Genomic DNA, 22,560 nt, shown 5'->3' with positions numbered 1-22,560 from the left:
AAACATTAACTACTACCTCCACCCAGTGGCACAAAATGAACAAAAAAAAAGAAAGAAAAAAAAAAAGACCCACAGACACGGCAGGTGTGATTGGCAGTGTGTGCTATCTAATGTGGGTGTGAAGAGTTGCCTTAAGCAAAGAAGGGGGTGTATTCACTGCACAATAGCAGCGCTGCTATCTCCTGTTCTGCATTGTCTCTCATCCCCACCTTATTACATGCTGTATTTGGCGTGAAGAATCCCCTTCTTATCGCCAGTGAATTTTAAAAACCAATATATTTAGATGACTGCTGTATTTTCGTTGCTTAGCGAGGTTTATTTTTATTTTTCATTACATCACCGCATGTGTGAAACCTTGTATGTGTGTTGAATGAAGAGGTATTTTTTTGAACATTATGTGCATCCGTATGCTACGGTATTCTAAATGTGTTGGTTGTTGTAGTAAAATAGCAGATTTACAAGCTCACAACTTATCGTGATGCAATGCGTTGTGAGCTTGTAGATCAGCTATTTCTGGGGATTTGTATTCTTTTGGAAAAAAAAGGAATTTCTTATCCTATGATGACATGCCCAAAATAGGGGAAAAGAGAGCCTGGGCCTCGGGTGAGAGGAGAGGAGAGGAGAGTGGAATTGGGGAGGTTCTTCTGAAGCCCTCCTCTCCATATCGGAGGAGCAGAGAGAGGGATCAAAGTGGCTTGTTTTATGCGGCTGGCGCAAGACTTTGAAGTGGCAGAGTCACCTACCGCACTCATTTCATCAAGTTCACTGGTGTCTTAATAGCAGATCAATAAGTTTCAAAGTCGGAGAGTTAATTTGATACCGGCGCTGATGTGATCACACCGGGCCGCGGAGACGCTCGCGCTCTGCTCTGTCTCTTCCTCTCTCTTGCTCTCCGTCTGTCTGTCTGTCTCTCTCTCTCTCTCTCTCTCTCTCCCTCCTCACCTAGATTGGACCTGTTTTAGACTCTCAGCTCGCATTAAGCCGCGGCAAGCTCCTGTGCTCTGTGCCTATTTTCATAGACAGCCTCGTGTGAACGCCTAATTAATTGGCCTGTGTGCTTTTGTCAGAGCAATTATACGAGAATTTATCGAACAAGAACAAGAGTTTTCCACATTTCCCTCGCACTAAGCAGATTTAAATGCCAAATTTTGTTTGGTTTATATTCATTCAGTATTATTCTATTGCCATTAAAATAATACTGAATTATTAAAATAAAAAATAATATTACTACAGTAATGAATGTGTTATTTTATATTTATTGTATAATATTGTATTTCGTAAGGTGATGACAAAAAATATTATACATTTGTGTGAAAATATCAATTCGAATTTGGGGGCTAAATTAATTTTGTTTGCAATTTGTTAAATTGAATCAATATAATATTGGAGTAGGTAATGTATTTCTGGTCTGATCAATTATATCGAGATCTTGTCAGAATTAAATATATATTTACAGCAATTATTATATTTAAAAAACCTTTTCAATGAATTTCTAAAATATATATTTGAAGGGAGTGCAGAATTTTTTGTCAGTGCAGTGCGATCTTAAAAAAGAAAAAAAATCTTGGCAATGCCGACGGCTTTTGGAGAAATAAGAAAATGTGTAGCGCGCTCACTCTCTAAGCTGCCCTTTTTTATTTTTGGTAAAAGCGAGCACCATCTGTATTTGGGGGCTGTGATACCAGTGTCTGGGCTAGGCCGGATCAGCACCTGGAGAACAACGGGTCAATTTAGTATGTTCATCTGAGGGTTGCTAATGGTATTAGGGTGCCGGCAGGGTGGTCAGCAGGGGCCCAACGCTCCAAGGTGAGCCCACAGCTTGACCCCCCTGAACTCCCAGCAATTCACTATTGCTGGTCCACATCTGTGGTTTTTTTTTTGTTTCTTTTTACCCACACCCCCTCGATGCTTTTCACTTTATTTTTCTAGTTGTGTTCTTAGGGAGCTGGGGTGAAAATGAGTCTTAACGTGCTATAAATAAGACTGTGAATTTGCTCGTGAACCCTGGCATGAATAAGTGAAATGCAGAGAAAAGCAGTTCGGGGCGTCAGATAATGGATGGGAAGCGCTCTCGGGCCGCACGCTAGACTTGACTTTGTGTTCGAGCCAAATTTCCCACAGTGTCTTAGACAAAAGACGTTGTGGCTTGAGGTTTGCATTTTCAAAACTAAGCAAAAGCTGCTGCAATGCTTTTGGGGGGGGACAGAGGCAAGGAATAAACTTAGATGGCATGCTATCTGTTAAATTTTTCAAGACAGGTACAGGTAAGGATGCTGGGTGGTTGAGGCACATATATTTCGGGGGAAAAAAATGCATTTTGAATATTTTAGCGGGACGTTCCTGAAAGTGATTGTTCTCTGAGGTTCAGTGGTGTGGTGTGAATTTTTTCGTCGTCTTTTGTTTCTTAGCAGCGATCAAAAACAAATTGTGCATTGTGCTGTGCAAAATTGCACAAAGTGCTGTGTCTGACAGTTGTAGATAAAGGTTTGTGTGGTACGCCACAGAGCTGGAACTGGCTGCTTGCCGTTGATGTTGATGATGATGTTGGAGATGCTTAGAGAAGGCTCCTGGTCGGAGCTAAAAGGCTGGTAGCGGGGTGGCGCTAACGGAGGCTTTCTGTGTGGTCCCCGGCTCTCGGTGCCGGGCTCCGGCAAGAACGCTGGAGGTCCGTGCCTTGTTGTTTTTTCTATGAATCTTTTATGTCAAATTTAGTGCCGGTATTATTCGCAACACCCGTACATTTTTATTTCTCTACATTTTAAACCTAGGTCAGAAAGCAAGAAATCCACCTCTTCTTAAAAATAAAAAAGGAGAGGGAAAAAAAGAAAAGAAAAATCAAAGAGAATGATTCCTTCGTTTTTTTTTATCAAAAAGAGGGGAGGGGGGGCGGGGTGACTGACGCCTTGAAATATAAATTTTGTCTGCTGTCATCAAAAGCGCTTGCAATTTGTGATTTCAATGCTTAAATAATGGCTAAAATTATGAGTCAAAATATTTCTATATCCCCACTCTTTTTTTCCTTTTTTTTCTCGGAGGTTCCTGCAGCTCACGCACAATGAAATCTTGCTTCATTAAAAGTGTATTAATCTTGTCTTGTCTCCCGGGAGGTACCTTAAGATGATGTTGTGTCTTTTTCTTTAAATTGTTGGAGGAGAGGAAAAAAAAAATCTTCCAGATTTGGTCCCTGTCAGTCAGAAATAATTGTGTGCTTAATCTTGTCCCTGATGGATGACTTGGAGTTCAGCAATGGGCCAGCTCCAATGACAAATACAATATTAATATTCATTAACTGCTTTGACAATGCTAATTTTGATGCAGTGGTAAAGGGCCTTCCAAAGTTAGCGGCCAAAGCATCAGAGCTGCGCAAGGTGGCAAGATAATTTGTGCTGCTTTACTGCGCTCAAGGCTTTTAAAGTCTTAAGCAGGGGAAAAAAAGGCTAGGTACCACAAACAAAATAAAAGAGAAAGGGAAAAAGTTCAGACGCATTGGAAACCGGGACTGCGGAAGTAATACGATCAAGAGGCTGCTACAAAAATTTGACACCTCCAATGCCGCATCTTTTGAGTGAATATATATATTTTTTTTTTTTTATTTAAACAAAAACTTGCAGAAAAAGGAGCCCAACATGGTAAGTCAGCATATTCTACACTTTTTTTTTGTTTAATCTTTTTGATCTTTTCAATTATCGCCATTTGAAGATCAATAGTCATTTTTTTCTTGCTGTGGTTAAAAGGCTCACAGCGGTGGTATGGTGGATGGTCGGATCACGGCTTTAAGAGTGGGCTTCCTCTCGTCGAGCCACCAGTTGGCCGGCTTGAATTTTCCCCACTGCCAGCTCCTCCACAAGACAAGGCAGGGTCTTGTTTCCATCTATTGGTATTTTTGTTATTGTTTTAACTGCTGTTGTTGGCTTGTTGTCTGGCGTGTTTGCCTTTGGAGTCGGGGGCTTCCTTTCCTTTCCCCTCTTGTCATTTTGTCTTTAGAGAGTCCAAGGAAGGAGAAGTTGGAGGTGCTAAAGCGCGAACGGTGTGACAGGCTCTTTTGATGATAAATGTATGTTTTGTTTTTTTTTCCTCTTTAAGTTGTCTTTTGTGCGGCTGTATTTTCCGGGGCGCCCGAAATCTAAATACGCGGCTACCGATGGGGCTAGGACCGATGCCACGCAACGCTCAGCCCCGATCGCATTACTTTCTGTGGTTCTTTCCTTTTTCCTTTTTTGGTGACACATTTCTTTTTTTTTTCTCCCTCCTGCCCTTCGTTTGTGTTTTTGATTTTGTATTTAATTTAGTGCGACTAGCGGTGAATGGAGCGTGGCTAGTTTTGGGGATTAGTGACATGACAAGCGACACCCTGCTGCTTGAGTTTAGCCAAGTTAGGGGCAACTCCTATAGACAGCACTCCACTACCTTTATGTCAGCCAAGCAGCCCAATGAAAGCCTCGGTCTGCTCCCGCACTCTTTCTCTCGCTCTTTTTTTGGCGTTGTTCTTTCAACTTATCAAAGAAAAGAGAGATGGACACAAAAGGGTCTATTTGGGGGGGATATGAAGATGGGTGAGGGGGAGCGAGGGACTCCCGGTCAGTGTTGGAGAGGAGCGGAGCTGTGTGTGTGTGTGTGTGTGTGTGTGTGTAATGAGGGGGCTGAGAGTGAGCAGTTCTTTTCGGCCGCTCGCCTTGCCTCGCCGCGCTCCGGCTCCGCTGTGTGGGAGCTCGGACGTGGCTTGCCGAGGCGGCTCGCGTCGGCGTTCCTGGGCTCGCGGACGCTCTCTTATCGGCTTAACCCATCGGGCGTTAGCGAGGGGCTGCCGTAGATGAGGTGCTGCCCCCCAGTGGATTAGTGGGATGACATGGTGATGGGAGTCTGTTTGGAGTCTAGTGCACCACGGCGAGTGCCAGCATGCTTGTTTAAACCAGGAACCGAGCAGCACCCTGCGTTACAGCTCTTTTAAATGGTAAGCCTTTTTTCAATCTTTTGTTTCATAATGTCACCTGTGCTTTGTTCTCCGGTCGCTCGTGTGGTTTTACATTTTTTATTTATTTTTTAGATTAATTTAATTTGCAGATATTTCTGTGGCTTCCGTTTGCCAATTTATAATGGTTATGTTGCTAAGTGACAGATTGACAATTTGGGTAATGAAAGGCAGTGTTTGATTGCTTTGTCTTGACAGCCTGACAGGGAGTGTATTACTCCATGACATCAAACTAAAATACTGTTACCTTTTATTAGCTGGCAAACACGCAATCTTTATTTAATCTTTATTTAATCTTTATTTCATATCCAGTTAATGACTAATTATGTGGTGAATTATATACAGTTGTTGTAATTTTTGTGTGTGTGATATTTTAATAATTCCACACAATGTAACAGCCATTGTACACATTTCTGTTAACATCCAAAGTCAAAATCCTTTGATTTAATTCAAGTATTAGAGCTTTCTTTAACAACATGATTATTGAATGATCTTTATTTCAAAGATTATTCAATCCTTGATATATATTATTTTAATATAATAACTTTTTGATTTGTATAAAACACTGGTTTATTCCTGCTGCCTGGTAGGGGGTCAACACATTAAAGTTGGAACTGTGTTTACAGTCATTTGTACTTTTTATTTTGTAGATTAATCTGACAAGATTTATTTATTTTTCTTTCTTCCCTTGACAAACTTTTTGTTGTGCACTTTTTTTTGGTGTCATGCAAGCATGTGAGACAGTAACACAGGGCTGTGGGCTTCTTACTTTTTTTTGTATTCCCCCTGTCTCTTGTCTTCTGTGTTTGTGGCTTGGATGCCATTGTGGCGGAGGTGATTGGGAGCTGTCCATCACTCGCCTGCAAACTGGCAGTTTACTTAAGAAAGTGCATGGGGGACAAAAGGAGGGTGGCAGGAGTGTGGCGGGCCGGATGAATGGAGGGAGGGGAGGCAATTAGCCGCCACCTTGTCGGGGGCTCTTTTACTTGTCAAGCCGGAGCCCCGGCGCTATTGTCCAAGTCGTGTAAAGGACATTCCCAGGGCTTTTGTTTTGGCATTAAGGGCCTCAGGACTGCCTGCTGTAAGCCAGGAGAGAAGCAGGATGCTAATTCTGACACACGGGAGATATAAAGTACAGGGGGAAAACGAAAGAACAGTGGAGAAAGAAATGAAAAGAAAAAGGGTTGTTGTGAACTTTTCAAATGCACCTTGTCCTACTGGAGCGGAGAGATAATTTGTCGTGATGGCCTGAATTTCTCGAATTGTATTTTTATAGTTTAAATTATTCTTAACGCTGTTGAATTTATAGACGATCCTTTTATGTCGAAATTAACTTAGCAATTTAGGTTTATGTTTGTTGTCTGGTTATATCAAAAATGTTGCGTTAGTAAGGGAGAAATCAAAGAAGACTTTTGTTCATCTGAATGAAGTAATTGTTTGATTGTTTGAAGTGGATTTCCTCTATAATCAACATTGAAGTGGTTATTGTTAGGAGATATATCTCCTAACAATAACCCCTTTTCCCCCTTTAAATATATGGACATTTTCCCAATAATACAGTATTGAGACATGTTATGCATTTGTGATTAAGGGAAACAATCTCATGGCATCAATGAGTAGCATTGAAAAAGTAAAATATTAATTTTATTATTATTTCAAACTGATATATTTCTGCACTCATATTTAAACATATATTTTTCTACACACACACACACACTCTAATTCTGTATTTATATTTGATATAATATAGATTTATTAGTAAAGCATCTCTGTTGATTACCATTTTTCTAAAGAGCCCATGACCACATAAAGGACAAACAACAGACTACAGGCTATTGTAACAGAATAAGAGAACATTAAAAGTTAGTTGCAGCCTTAATTTTTGTGCACACCGATACTGCCTGCACAGTACATTTTCTGGCTTGTGTTTTGCACCTCGTAAAAAAAAACGTATGCCGCTCTGCTCCGTAGGAGAGCTAAATATTGGAAAAGAAGCTAATAAATGAACCAAAGCAAAAAGGTGACATAATTGTAGAGAGAAGGAGAGCAGAGGGGCGGGGGGGGGGGAGTCTGCTGGAGGCCGCGATCAGAGGAGCCTCGGACAGGGAGAGGTCAGATGGAGTGGAGAGAGGAATCGTGCCATGTTTCCCAGATTCTGTTTAACCACTTAAACCCTCTATTCTTTTAAAACGGGCCAGAGTTGCAAACTCTACTTGGTACTCTTTTTTTTCTCCTTTCTTTTTCACTCTTAGACCAAATCTCTTTGCCAAAAATAGCCGATCTACAAGCTCACAACATGTACTTTTGGCAATTTTTGGCGAATGTGGTTAACCCACTTAAGCCCTACTTTATAGTTCGGAGGCGACTCGTTTGTAGATTGGCTATTTTTTTTAAATGTAGATTTTTTTTTCATATTTAGGAATAATTAGAAACATTTAGGAAACTCTTGAAAAATCTAGAAAATGTTTGAACATTTTTGGGACGCCAGGGTGAAAGTGGATAATTATTTTTTTTAAGAAGCAGAGAAAGCTCGAGTAGATGCCAAGCAGAGTTAGATGCCAAGTCCATGTCTCAGAGGGAGAGATGAGGGTGGGGGGGGACACACACAGATAAATGACTGTTGGCCACACTTTGCTGAGCCTGCCCTCCCTTTGTGCATGTTGTTGTGTCTCGTTTCTCGATCGTTCTCTTGTTTCTCTCCCTCTCTCTTTCTGTCTCTCTTTCTGCTGCCTTCTCTCTCGTCTTTGTCTCTGTCTCTTTCCCTTGCTCGCTTTACCTTGTTGTAGCCAACGCTTTTCAAGCTGCCAGTTCATCTCTGGGCGTCCTGGAGGCACAGCAAGGCCCACACACACACACACTACATTATTCTTAGAAACACACACACAAATGCAGTGTACAGTACACAGTCGCGATTTGGGTATTAGCAGATTTTGTATATTTGTGTGTGTGTATTCATATATATATATATATATATATATATATCATATATATATATATATTGATATATATATATATATATATATATATATATATATATATATATATATATATATATATATATATATTGATATATACACACACATACACACATACACATACACACACATATATATACATATATATATATATTTATTTATATATACGCATACATACATGCATGTGTGTGTGTGTGCTGGTGGAATGATTCTGCTCTGCTTCACACTTTATATAAATATATATATATATATAATATATTATTTCTTTTTGTGCAAACTTCTCCCTCCTGCATTCCACGCCATGTCTTCACTGCTAGCACTTCCTGTCGTCGGCGTCAAAACTTTTCTCCTCCATCCCCCCCGCCGGCGATGAAGAAGAGAGAGCGCCGGTGGTCTGCCGTGGTTTACGTAGCAAAGGATTCTGGGCTGCGGCGGGATGGGTTTGTTTGTTTGTTTGTTTGGCTGTCGGGGAATGAGCGCTGCATTCAGTGAGTGTGCGTGTGTGTGTGTGTGTGTGTGTGTGTGTGTGTGTGAGAGTAGCAAGACTAGGCCTTAGACCCCACCACCCCCCTTCACCCCAAACCCCTACCACGTCCTCTAATGACACAACCTTAAGGGAACAATGGTCGTCCGGATCGCGTGAACACAGCAGGGGGGGGGGGGGGGTAGACAACACAACACACACTCATGCCCGGCCTGGATGCTCCACACTCACACACCCGCGAAGACACAGACGCGCACGTGGAGTATTGGGCAGGCTTTTCCCAGGCCGGATCGGGCGGGGGGGTTGGTGGTGGTGGTGGTGAGGACGGGGTCATGTACCCCAGGGATGGAGCGCCGGTCGGGCCGGAGGAGGAGAGGGGAGGCGAGCAGGGAGACGGGAGCTCCGAGGCCGCCGCGCTCTCTCTCCTCCGGCAGGTGGCATGGTGGCAGTGGCACCTTAATCTCAGCAGCTGGGTGAGTAACACTGCACCTCCCCTGCTTCTCTATCTCTCTCCCTCTCTCTCTCTCTTTCTCTCTCTTTCTCTCTCTACATCCCTCTCTCTCTCTGTTGCAGCTGTTTATCTTATCATTAAAGTCGTAGCATGAGACAGGTTCACGTAGCATCTCGGTGTTGTTGGTGGGAGAAGGGGGGGGGGGGGGGGGGTGGTAGGACTGGCGCTGGTGGCCATCTGCTTTTAAAGACCGTTTCTTATCTGGTATTCTATTATTGGAGCAGGGGTGTGTGTGTGTGTGCGTGTGCGTGCGTGTGTTATTATTCATCTTTGCTGTGTTAGCTTGTGATAGTGTGCTAGCTTTTTTTTATTTTATATTCTAGTAAACGCTGACTGACAAGCTGATGACGATATTTGATGCCACAAATAATTGCATTCTTAGATCATTTTCTTAGGTGCTCTCAGATAAAACAATTGGAGAAAATACTCTAATATTATAATTAGAATAAACAGATAGATTAAATGTATTGCGCTCACACGTGTTAAGCTTAAATGCTAAATAAACATTTATTTTGCAGATGCTTCTGCGATGATTTGAATTCGTAATTTCCGAGGTGATAGCTGGATATCAAAAGACTGAATGCATAGTTAAGCAGAGTACATTTTTATACACCATCGCACAATGGTGTCGCTTGCCTAAAACAACTGATCTGCATACGTTAGCTTGTAGATCAGTTATTTTAGGCAAGCGATAAATTAGGCTCCTTTAAGTCAGGTAGGACAACTCAAAAGGCTGTTCACAATTACAGTAAAAAGGTTTTGGCACGCACACGTGTTATTTAGAGAGTACAACAATTCTAGCCAACACCACCCCATATACGTATATAAGCAATTTGCAGCACAATTTATTTATCTGCGACACATTAGAAACGAGTCCCCCTCTCTGCAATTCTATTTGATGTCGGGAAGATGGCAAGAAAAGCTAAAATGGTGCTGAATGACTTGAGTGCTGCCGGTAGGAGATGGGGGAGTAAAAGGCTCTGGCCCACATAATATTTTTGTTCGCCGCTCTGATCAAGCAGCCGGCGTGTCAGTGCAGCAAAGTGAATAGATTAACTTTTAAATACAGCGTGGTCTCGGGAGCCCCCCGTCGGCCCTCCGAGACTCGTCTCCTGTCTCTGTGAGAAAACTGATCAACACCTCTCTGTATCGGCTTCTAAATCTAAATGCCCTTTTTTTCTCATCACGCCATTCCCCTTTCTAATATCACAAGGATTTTGTTCCCTTCCTTATTAACCCAGAAATAAATATAATAATAGATTGTATTATGTAAAGTAATATATATAGGCACATCTTGGCCCTGAGGAATCTCAGATGTGTGGGAGCATCTCCTAAGATGTTGAGGTTGAGTGATGGCTTGTGATTGACATGTTTTGATCGGGTTGACATTGATTGAACTCGGTGCTAAAGGTAATATTTTGTGCGTGTGTGTGTGTGTGTGTGTGTGTGTGTACGCTGGTACAATGCAGAGTTTGCTCACAGATTAAGATCTCCAGCCTGGAGGGGGCAGTACTCCGGTACTCTGCCTCCCCAAGGACAAACTCTTGCAGAGGAGCTGAAGATTCCATCAAGGCAACATCTGAATTCATTCACACTGATGGCAGCAGTTTGTACTTTTCGTTGTAATCTCCTCCTCCTCCTCCTCCTCCTCTCCGGCAAACACAAACACAAATCATTCTTTCTGACACTGTGTGCGTGTGTGTGTGTGTGTGTTCACATGCTTTTATGCATGGTGTCCTGCACTGTGCCTTGGACGCGGGCCACCGGCACGTTCCGGGAGAAGCGCAGGGGGCGCTCAGGCAGCTCTTTCTGCTTGCTTTGGAATTTGTAGGTCTGAGAGAGCTCCCCCCCCTACACCCCCATCCATCACCATGCTGTCAGCCCCCACCCCACGTCACGTCTCTCTCTCTCTCTCTCTCTCTCTCTCTCTCTCTCTCTCTCTCTCTCTCTCTCTCTCTCTCTCTCTCTCTCTCTCTCTCTCTCTCTCTCTCTCTCTCTCTCTCTCTCTCTCTCTCTCTCTCTCTCTCTCTCTCTCTCTCTCTCTCTCTCTCTCTCTTTCTCTCTCTCTCAGTCCCGTCCTCCTTCCTCCGGCCCCCAACCCCACTACAGCTCATTAGAGCCCCCCGCAAGCCCCTGTGACAACTCATCATATCATGACATAAAGCAGAGAGAGAGAGAGAGCGAAAGAGGCCTTCTGTGGGCCTCCAGTGCTCCCCCCCCCCCCCCCTTCTCCCCGCCGCCCTCAAACCCACAGGTCAGCAAGGTCAACCACCTTCACATTTAGGTCTCAGATTGGCGCTGGGAGGTGCCACCGGGCGGAAATGCAAGGCCAACAGCTTTTTCCTGTCCCCCCCCCACCTCTCCCCCTCTCTCTCTCTTCCCTCTCTCTCTATCCCTCTCATTCCCTCTGCCCTGCTGTCACTTTCTCAGCCCTCCCCCCCCCCCCCACCAGAGGGCTGACATGAAGCGGCTCAGAGACAGCCGTTCATTTGTCCACTTCACAGGCCTGCAGAAGGCCTTTTTTCATTTTTTTAACCCAGTCGCAAATGCATGGCGTGCATCATTCCAAGGTGCTGCTGCTGCTCGCAACACAGAAAGGCTTTTTTAACTGATTCCTGAAATGGATGAACATCTCAGAGAGAGAGAACAGGATGTGAGTCGTCCGCCCCCCCCCCCCCCCCCCCTCAGCTTAGTTGTGCGTGGCCAGTGAACCTACGGGAGGCCCCCTGTGGTTGGGTGGCTGCGGAGACGGCCTGAAGGTCAGGGGTCAGCCAGCGATGACGTGTGTGTTTTCTTATACTCAGCTGCTGTGCTATTTTTGGGGACTGTAAGTCTGCCAAGAGTGGACACTTGGAAGTATTGCACAGCTGTATGCAAGCACAGTGTCCTGAAAGTAAGTGTGTGTGTGTGTGTGTGTGTGCGTGCGTGTGTACACTCGCTTGTGTGTCTTTGACAACATGTACTTGTGTATACTTATAATGAGGGGGGGGTGGCGGGCAGGTCGGACATGCAGGAAGTCCTCTTTGTCTCCTTTTTGTCTTTTGTCGGAGTGAAGTGAGTGAAGCCTCCCACGTAGCGGGCCTTTTGTTGCACTGTGTTCCCTGGACTGTGGTTGCCGGGCCGCCCCCCGGTGGTCTGCAGGGCCCAATGCAGGGCCCTCTGCCCAGGCAGGTGCAGGTGCACCTCAATGCTAAGTGGCCACGGAAAGATGTTGTCCCAGGGAGGAGAAGTGAACGGCAGAGACCCATGTCGGTCAAGTGTGTGTGTGTGTGTGTGTGTGTGTGTGTATAGATGAAATAAAAAGAATTGAAAGATTGTGCGTGTCTGTACTACAGTAGGTGTAAGTTCTAAGTTGTACATTAGGGCTTGTGGGATTTGGGAACAAGCCTGGCTAAGACCTAGATCCAGGAGACAAAGCCCTGTGTCAACGGTGAGCTAAAGTGATATCCTGTGTAATGTGCAATAAACGGCAATGGCGGATCGTGGAGCCTCTTAATAGTTCCTGGAAGTAGAGATTGCAGCAGAACAAACTATTTGTGATGATTTTAAAAGTTAAGATGTTTAAAGAGTCATATTGTACACTATCGGCACATCTAAGTGGAACTATTTGACGTCTTGAGCATATTGGACACCGTTGTCACGACTCACTCATAATGTTAATGAACACTCTTTGTGGTGAAGCTCTCTGTTCACACAAGGTGTGGTGGCATTTCTTGTCTTTTCTTATAGCGCTAAGTGTATAGTTAGGTGATTGGAGGACAGGACAGTGGCTATAGAAGCAGCTAGCTAGACCAGTGGTTCTCAACCTTTTCTGAATCAGGGCCCACTTCTGGGCACTTAAACTCGCCGTGTTAAGTGGCCAGATGGGTGGGCCACGTGCATTTTCAGAGCATGTTTATTTTAATGATTAGGATAATCTGTGTTCTGGCTTAGATCAATGGAACCAATTTAGTATACTTAAAGATTGTATTATCACAATGAAAACTCATTTTTCAAGGTTTTAAAGAAAGCACTGAAATGTTTTTGTACAGAAAATGATTTTATATTAATGTTACCAATACAATATTTTATTTTTTTATTGTTATTTGAGAGCCCACTTGCAATATCCTCACGGCCCACCAAGTGGGCCCCGGCCCACAGGTTAAGGACCACAGAGCTAGACTGTTGCATATTGCTCTGAGCTTTTCAGCCCCCCAAAAAAGAAAAGAAAACGCGCTCTGGTAGCCAAGTGACTATGATGTAAATTGGTTGGCTTCTCTCCCTCTCTCTCTCTAACTCTCTCTCGCTCTGTGTGTGTGTGTGTGTCTCTCTCTCTCTCTCTCTCTCTCTCTCTCTCTCTCTCTGTGTCTCTCTCACCCTCTGTCTAAATGTGGGCTCAGTGGATGAGCGCGGTGAACTGTCCTCTCAATGGCCAGGGCCCCGCGGACAAAAGAACCCATTTAAATGGCCACTAAAGCCTTTCAGCGGCGAGAGAATTGACAACATTCTTTCACATCATTACTGAGGAGGGGAGGAGCGCACGGGGACGGGGAGGGGTGCAAAGGAGGTTAGGAGAGAGGGAGGGAGGGAGGGAGGGAGAGAGAGAGGGACCGAAAGAGGGGACGTCCAGGCCAGGGCATCGGTGGCATTCAGCGGGCCGGGTCATCGGAGGTGTGTGGCAGCTGTCACAACTCCAACCCCCCCGCCCCCCCCGCCCCACCCTCACCGACTCCCAGTGATTTCCAGCATCTCTGCTTCTTTCTTTTCTCTTTTCTTTTTTCTCATATCTCTGTCTGTATATAAATGTATACTAGATGTGTAGATCAGATCAGGAGGCGTCGTCATAGCAGGAAGGAATGCCTCGGTTTGTGTTCCTTTTTAATGAGATCTATTCTACCAATACCACCGCACACACACACACACACACACACACACACACACACACACACACACACACACACACACACACACACACACACACACCTCCCCTTTGCATCTCTCTCTCTTTCCCTCTCTCTCTCTCTCTCTCTCTCTCTCTCTCTCTCATGGTCTTTTCAGCTCAGGGCTGTGAATGAGTCCCATGAGTCCTCCTCTCTCCGTCTCCCTGGAGTTCTCCTGGGCTTCATTAATGTTTCATTGGGACCATGGCAATGGGGAATACACCCCCGTACCCCCCTCTCTCTCTCTCGCTCTCTCTCTCTACACCCCCCCCCCCCCCCACACCCCTCTTCTCCTCGCTAGAGGATTGAGGTTTAGAATCGGCAGCCTCGTACGCTCTCTCCATGCAGTCAGTGGGATGGGGGGTGGGGGTGGGGAGTGGGGGTGGTGGCGGGTGCTTCAATCACCCGTGTTAGAATTTGCCCACCAAATCTTGGGTGGATGAGGCTTCAACAGGCAGAGCTACTGAAGCAGCCAGACAGTGTTGTTTCACTCTAAGCCCCCGATTTATACTTAGTCACACGATGGTGTCCCGGACGCGCCGCGTCCGCGAGCTCGTATGGCCGGGGCTATTTGCGGGGCGGCGGCAACACCAGCGCGCAGCTAACGTATAAATCAGGGGGCTTAAGCCTCGAGCGGCCCGCGGAGATGATTGGGTTTCATTATATTAAGCTCCGCACGCGTTTATCTGGCCCTGGGCTTCACGGCTTTTTGCATTTGTATAGTCAATGAGCGTTGGCCCCGATTGAGCGTCTTACGTATGCATGATGCATGTATGTATGCATGTATCCATGTATGTATGTGTGCCCCCCCCTGCCAACATCTAGTCCCATTAACGCGCTTTCAGCGTCCATTGGAAACGTGCCACGGTGGTTTTCTTTAGCCTCAGTCTGGGTTTGGGCTACTAATGAGGGGTGTTTGGGCTGGACGAGAGCCCGACTGAACAAACACGCACATGCGCGCGCACACACACACACACACACACACACACACACACACACACACACACAGACACAGACACACATCCAGACTCTCACACGGAGCTGAGCACATCATTCATGTTATGATAAGCCTGATTAGTGGTGCTTGTTGGTCTGCTGAGGGCAGACTGAGGAAGTGTGGATAAAGAGGTGAGAGTCAGAGGAGCGCTAATCTGGTTATCTTGTGGTTGGGGACTGTGTGCAATAGAGAGAGAGAGAGAGTGTGTGTGTGTCCCAGCCTGATGAGTGCGGCTGAGCTGTGGTTAACATCGGGCCCACGGCTACACACACACACACACACACACACACACACACACACACACACACACACACACCCCTAAAGCGCCACTGTAATCTTTGGCTAATTGAAAAGGAAAAAGAGAGGGGGGAGTCTACACCACTTAGGAGCACAAAAAGCAGATTACATTGCTTAAACTAATTTGGCCAAAATGCAGAAATGGATTTTCTTGCCTCCCACCCCCGCCCCCAAAACCCCTCTTTTTTTTCTCCTCCTCTTTTTTTTCTTTTATTACAATACTGCCTATCCTGTGTGAAGCAGACCCTGGGGGGATAGGGGGAGCAGCGAGGCGAATGGGAGAGGAGGAGGAGGAGGTGGAGAGGAGAGACTCAAGGAGAGGAGAGCGCTGACTGCCGCTGCTAATGACTGGATTTACACGCGCTGGCTTGATTTAGTGGTTTGCAGATTGATCGATCACCGCCACCGCTGGTGGTTAGCGGTCCCTCGTCACACGTACCAGCTCTGAATGTGAAATGGCAGCCCCCACCCCCCCCCCCAGCCAGCCCTCAATCCGTTTAGATTGCATTACTGGATTCCGGGGGTGACACCACAGAAGTGTTCTTAATTACAAACCGCACTATTTTCACTGTGGTGGCGTGGTGGTTTGGCGCGCCGACAGCATCCAGAATTTGATAGCCCTTGTTACGACGAGAGCCTTCCCTCTCAGCCAAGATGTAATTCTGTGGCAGGCGCCTGCAATCTCCTACCCCCTAACCCAAATATTAACACCCAGGCCTTCTCTTTTTTTTTCTTCTCCCTCCCTCCCTCCGTCTCTCTCTCTCTCTCTCTCTCTCTCTCTATCCCTCCTTTTCTCTCGCTACAGTCTAATAAGGTTCCAGTGGTACAGCACCCTCACCATGTGCACCCGCTCACGCCTCTGATTACGTACAGCAATGAGCACTTCACACCGGGGAACCCGCCGCCCCACCTACAGTCAGACGTGGATCCCAAAACAGGTACGACTTAACGCGCACACATACACATACAACACACACACAAACGCACACACTCTCACAATCTCACACTGCCATTCATTCCTACAAGTCACACAGGTCTCAAAGTGGAGGCCGCAGCCCTCAGGGGAGGGGCACCACCAGAGGGGCCTTTTAGAAAGAGGAAAATGGGGGGCGATAATAAATCATAAGAAAAAATGATTACAAATGGGCCCGGACCGCTGGCCTAGCGGTCTGGGCCTATTTAGTGGTTCGGCTCAATGTAGCCTGACAGTGTGTCGTGGGTTCGAGTCCCGAGCCCGATACTGCGTGTCATTCCGCGTACCGTATCTCTCTCCCCGTTTCCTGTCTCTTCACTAATACTATCCGATAAAGGCAGAAAAAGACACAAAAAAAAAGAAATGGCTAAATAACAGACTTACAAGCTCACAATGTGATGTGATGTGAGCTTGTAAATCTGCAATGTTTGCTTTTTTCCCCCACAATCCTTTTTCTTAAGCCATTTCCCAATAGGGGGACTGCAGCCAGCGGCTATGGCTATTTTGGGGTATTTGGCATTGAAAGGTTTGCTATAAACCCCCTGCTCTAAGTCTCCCAAATAAACTTCTCATCTCATGAAGGGATACGTTGAGATCTCTCTTCTTTATCTTTTTGTTTTCCCTTTCCCCCTTTGCCAGCCTAAAATGTAATTCTCTACTGATGCTCAGGTTCACTGAGAAGTCACAGCAGGCTGTTTGCCGCTGTGTGTTGGAAAGGAGACACATTCTCTCCACATTCTTGTGACAAGAGACCCACCAAGTTGAAAAACCCCATGTTTTATGGAGCATCGCTGCTGTCATTAGTTATGGATTTGATGAAAAATGTTTTGGACTGGGTTTACGAAAAAGAAGCGAGCCTGCCCACAGCCCCTTCTCCCACAACCGTTCAACTTAGATTTTTTTAAAGCAATTTCATTCATTTCCACGACCATTTTGTCAAAACATTTCCTCTGTTTGTTATTTATTTTCTCTGGGAACAGCACAACCTTTCAGGTTAATGTACTTTCAGTGTGGTGAATAATGTCCTGCTTTTTTCCAGTGGTCTCTAGTGGATTCAGTGTTTTTAGGTAATAATGTTCCCATATTAAGATCGTCCTCACAAAGGGCCAATAACGAGCCCAGCTGCTGTTTAATGTACTGCTTAATGGTGCTGCTTAATTGAGCTTAGTGTTTAATTAATGAACGAGCTATGCTAGGACTTGGAACACTGGGTGCAATGTGATAATGTCGCCGGGGGCTTTTCTGTTGACAGAACTTGCCTTGGTTAACACAGTAATGGCAGAGATAATCGGAGGGCCTTTTAAAAAAAAGTCTGCTTCGCCCATTTCCTGTCTTTATTTTGCCGTCTTCATCATATTTAAAAGCTACATTTGGACGCAGCCTAGTAAATATGTCCACTTTGGACACAAACTGTTCCACAGGCAACCGTTGTCGAACACTGACGGAAACTTTGGCCCCCGTCTCGTTGTTGTTGCATACCTGGCTCCAACTCCGGGACTCTGGGTGTGGTCGCTTAGCCGTCGAGGACTGATTTGTGAGAGCAGACCTCGGCTCTGTGGAACTGCTCAACTGGCTCCGCTTACTGGCTTCCAAAACTGCACTCCAGCAACAGCTGCAACAGCTGGCCAGATGTAACAGAATGCCCCCTTGCAAAGAAAAGTCCCTCTTGTTACCAGGCTACGCTTTTTCTGCCCATCCAGTATTCCCTTTGTCATGAAAGAGAGTTATTTTTAATGCAGAACATGTACAGTCACATAAACCGTTTTTTCTCAAGGCATTTTTATTCAGCACGGCCTGCTGATGACGTTTCTTTACTCTTGCCTCTCAGCTTGCTGTGGAAAGCGAAGTGGTGACGTTAGGTGGATTTTTGGTTCATCGATGTCCCCAAGGTCGACACGGCTGTTGTTAACCCATTAAGACCGGAAAAGCATCTGTCTTTTTAGATTTTAACCTCTATAACCATTATTTTAGACTTTGGTTATTCAAAAATAGCAGATATACAAACTATGAGCTTGTAGATCTGCTATTTTTGAAAAATCATGAAAGATTTTGCAAATCTTTGAATATATGTTTTTTTAAAGCGAACATTTGTAACTCAAATCTTTGCTTCTGGGGGGTCCCTGGAACTAAATATTTTGAGATGGGGGTCTGCAGCCAAATACATATAATTTTGGGGGTCCTTGACATGACAAAGTTTGAGAACCACTGATATTATACCAACATAAGTGTTTCAGAAAACTGTTAGGATTTAGAAGACATTTTGTAGATTCAGCCTCAAGTCTTAATTGGTTAAATGTAGGGACATGTTGGACTATTGAAGTTGCAACCGTTGAAATGCCTTCAGTACACGGAGAGAGAGCAGGATCCACCTGCGCGCCGAACTCGTGTCTCGTTTATAAACCGTCAACATTACATCCACAGTTATTGTGTTTCGCTTCACTTCTCGAAACCTCAATTATTTCCCATGGTTAATCTTCTGATTCAGTAGACAAATTGCGACAAGAAAGACGACGCTGGTGTGAACCGAAGCTCTCCCTCCCTCCCCCAACACGTGCCACCGCCGCCTCAAAGGCCTTTGATCAGGTGGCGTGATTTTTTAGCGCTGTGTGTGTGTGTGCATGTGAACACAACAGGAGCAGGTGGGGAAAAGGTGGTGGGGGGGGGGGCTTCCCCCACCTGCTCCTCCTCCTCCTCTTCATCAGCCGCTCTGTCTGCACTCGGTGTCGGTTGTTCGGTTGTGAATCAGGGTTTGGGATCCGGAAGCCAGGGAGGAACCAGATCCAATCGGTTCAATCCATCACATTTGGAGCCGCTTTCATCACACTGTCAGAGCTGGTATGTGGACTCCACGTCTGCTATACAATTACAATACCGGTGGTTCTCAAACTTTTACATTTCAAGGACCACCATGACTCTTGAGAGTTAAGGGTCCGTTTGTAACGCCCCTATAGGAACCATTAAGGAATCGGACCGTAAAGATGGAATCGTTAAGAGGGAATCGTTAAGGAACCGGGAATTGTTAAAATCCTTAAAGGATCCCAACCCTAGTTGTGGAGCTCAGATATTGAATGGTGACAGATATTTGTTTGATAAGAGAGATTTGATATCTGATGACACAATTCCTTCTCTCTCTCTCTCTCTCTCTCCAGGAATCCCAAGGCCACCACATCCTCCAGACATATCTCCTTATTATCCACTGTCGCCAGGCGCAGTCGGCCAAATCCCCCATCCGCTAGGATGGTTAGTACCACAGTAAGTAACGGCCACTTTTTTATATATATATATATGTACACTATATTCTTCCTGTCTATTTCTACTGCAGTCGCTCAGCAAATAGAGTGAAACGACTGCTACCAGAACCGCACTGTAAGAGTATGGAGCTCATGTAATGTGTATACCAGTGGTTTTCAACCTTTTTCATATCAAGTTCCATTATTTATTTGGCATTTGAGCCACGGAACCACCATTTGATGAGATTTAGACTCTCAGACCCCAAATTTAAAATATTTCGTTATCGTTGGATACGATGTTGTCCACCAAACATCATGCTGTATTTGATGTGGTACCAATAGGAGAGATAACAGGCAAACGTTGATCAAAATAACAATTATTTAGTTAAATAATGCAGATGTTAAGCAATAATTTAACTCTTGAGAGCGTAAAATGAAACCAAATGGACCCGTATGGGTCCATTTGGTTTCATTTTACACTCTCAAGAGTTACAGATCTATAAAGGTCCATTTGGTTACCAACTCTCCATCATTTAGCTGGGGACCACTGGTTGAAAACCACTGGTATAGACCGATGGCGATCTGACATACATTTTTTTTTAAAGATGTTACTGTGTTACGTGTTGTCTATGGATGAGTTAAAGTATTATAGTATGTAATAATAATGTACTAGTGTGTGTATATATATATGTGTATTGCTTTTTTGTTTTGTTGTAGAAGCTGGTTCTCTCTCTCCTCCCCTCGACCTGACATAGTATCTCTGTTTCAACTGGTCCGGGGCTCTGTTCTAGAGCTCTGGTTGACCGTACCAACAGAGAGGGGTCTCTGACGTCACGTCCTTGAACCCCAGAAAAGCCACTGACTGACTCCCGGGCCCTCGGAAGCTAAATTGCACGTACCTCAGGCCCCCACCATACCCCAACTTGGCTTCTTTATGGCAAACACTATTTTGCATGTCTCTGTATGGTCCAATTAGAGTAATGAACCGTGATTGCCAGTATTTTACCCACAATTCCACATGGGGGCTCTCCCCTGGTAACTCTTGTCAACACTTGTTAATATGACAAAAGGCTACAAATTAAGCTCTGTTAATTTAATGTTTTCTCACCGCGATCTAAATACCGGGAGAGGCCCCGAGCGCCGCGCCGGCGCCCTTTGATTCAGCCCGCACTTTATTTTGGTATAAATTTACATTCATTATTGTTTGTCTTTGGATGTGTAGACCTCAATTAGCGTGACGGCTCCATTAAAAGGGAGCCGCGCTTCGTCTTTAATTATCACAACAAAACACCTAGTTCCAGCTCAGGGAGAACGGGGGCCCCGGCTCTGTCGACACCGAGGCGCGGGGTTATGAAATTTAATTAGCCACTCCTATCAAGATTTGTGGCATTCAAATTGTTCAGAGTTTTCCCCCTCACTTTGATCTGCTCGCCTGCAATCCCCTAGATTTTTGTCCTGATCAAATGAGAATAAAGGGCCCCTGGATGGGGAGAGGAGGAGAGACAGAGGGCTTTACCTTCTTCTCCTCCGTCAGTTCTGTTCCTTTACCTTCTCTCCTTTTCTCTCCCCCCCACCACCACCTCACCTCACCCCACCCCTCCCCTCCCTCCTTCGCAGGCAAGGTCAACCTGTTTATCCAATCACAACAGGGGGTTTCAGACATCCCTACCCGACTGCACTCACTGTTAACGCATCCATGTCAAGGTGAGTCGAGCCCTGAGAGACATACGTGTGCATGCACGCACACACACGCACGCACACACACACGTCCCTGCAAAGGAGTAAACTGAGGCCAGTGAACAGGCGTCTCTTTCTCTCTCACACACACACACACAGACACACACACACACACACACACACACACACACACACACACACACACACACACGCACACACACAGAGAGAACGGCAACAGCAACCTCTCCTTTAAGGAGAGCTCCCCGTCTGTGCGTTCAAAAGGCCAATTCTCCAGCGAGGGCTTCCAGCTAGCATGCATCAAATATTAATTATATTTATCATTTGTTTCTAATGAGGCCCCTGAAGAACATTTACCCCCACTGCATGTCAGGCAGATGTGAGATGTACTGAGGCCACGGCCTTGTTGGGAGTTGAGGAGACAGACAGACACAAACAAACAAACAAACAAACAAACAAACACTTTTAAGTGGAATTAGGCAATACATACTGAATGCTGGGACTCACCGCTTGGCTAGCGCTTTGGTCCTCTGCCCCATTAAGGGTCCAGCTCAAGTGGTGCTCTGGACATAAGTGCACCCATGGGGGACGTGTGTGTTTCTGTTTTGTGTGTGCGTCTGCACGTGCATTAATTGCTGTTTTTTTGTGTATGTATACTCTGTATATTGTTCCCTCTAGGGGGCACGGGTCCTCTGTATTGTGTGGGAAGCCAGAACGGGTTAACCGCAGATGACAAATGGCCCAATGATTTGTGGGTTCGAATGTCCTTTTTACAAAACGAAAGCGACGAGGAAAAAAAACAAACAATTCCATATGGTCCTGCACACACACACACGCACACACACACACACACACACACACACACACACGCACACACACACCCCTCTCTGTGGAGGCTGATGCAGCTAGGGGACTTTTTTTGGAAGAGGCATGGTTTACAGTTGGGAGTCTAGGGACAAGGCCCTTGCATCAGTTTAATTACAGCTTGAGTGGAAAAGCAGCTCCCGGCGGCGTCACGTCGAGACCCTCGGTGACGTTGATGGATCACATAGAAAGAAGCTACAGGCAGCGGAGAGAGGCACATGGGGGCGTGGTGTTGTCCAAGGCCAAGTGCGCTTGGAGCTGGGGGAACAGGCCGGGTGCATTAGAAAGAATGCTGACTTTGACATAAACTTGACAAAGTTGTCTGGTTTTCTTTTGTTTAGTTTAGTTTTTGATATTTTCCCCCCACTAATGTTAATGACGGTGGTTCTCAAACGTTTTTTTTTTATTTATTTCAATGACCCCCATAACTCTTGACAGTGCACAAATGGAACCAAATGGACCTGTAAGGGTCTATTTTGAACCCCCCTCAAGGAACCGTGAGGGTCCCCGGACCCCACTTTGAGAACCTCTGGTTTATGATGTCACAGACAACACCCACCCCCCCTCTCCTTTTCTAATGGTTCAAATGTCATTATTGCTGTGGAGATGGTGCTTGGCACCTGGCTCGTTCAGACCTCAGGGGGTC

The 22,560-nt window shown here is 45.5% G+C and overlaps 1 protein-coding gene across 11 annotated transcripts in view; it reads left to right on the top strand.

The window, feature by feature from the left end:
- The window catches only part of tcf7l2 (transcription factor 7 like 2), a 110,614-nt gene that overhangs the window by 73,827 nt on the left and 14,227 nt on the right, over positions 1 to 22,560 (top strand). For all 11 annotated transcript variants that reach the window (XM_084077461.1, XM_084077452.1, XM_084077460.1 and 8 more), the window contains 3 exons: positions 15,958 to 16,090; positions 19,275 to 19,377; positions 20,973 to 21,059. In XM_084077461.1, coding sequence (XP_083933587.1) covers positions 15,958 to 16,090; positions 19,275 to 19,377; positions 20,973 to 21,059 — 323 coding nt within the window. The remainder of the gene's footprint in view (positions 1 to 15,957; positions 16,091 to 19,274; positions 19,378 to 20,972; positions 21,060 to 22,560) is intronic.

The sequence above is a fragment of the Gymnoscopelus microlampas genome, assembly GCF_963454915.1.
Source record: "Gymnoscopelus microlampas genome assembly, chromosome: 14".
Lineage (NCBI taxonomy): Eukaryota > Metazoa > Chordata > Actinopteri > Myctophiformes > Myctophidae > Gymnoscopelus > Gymnoscopelus microlampas.
Note: the sequence above shows the minus strand (reverse complement) of the source record. Positions and strands in the feature narration are given on the sequence as shown.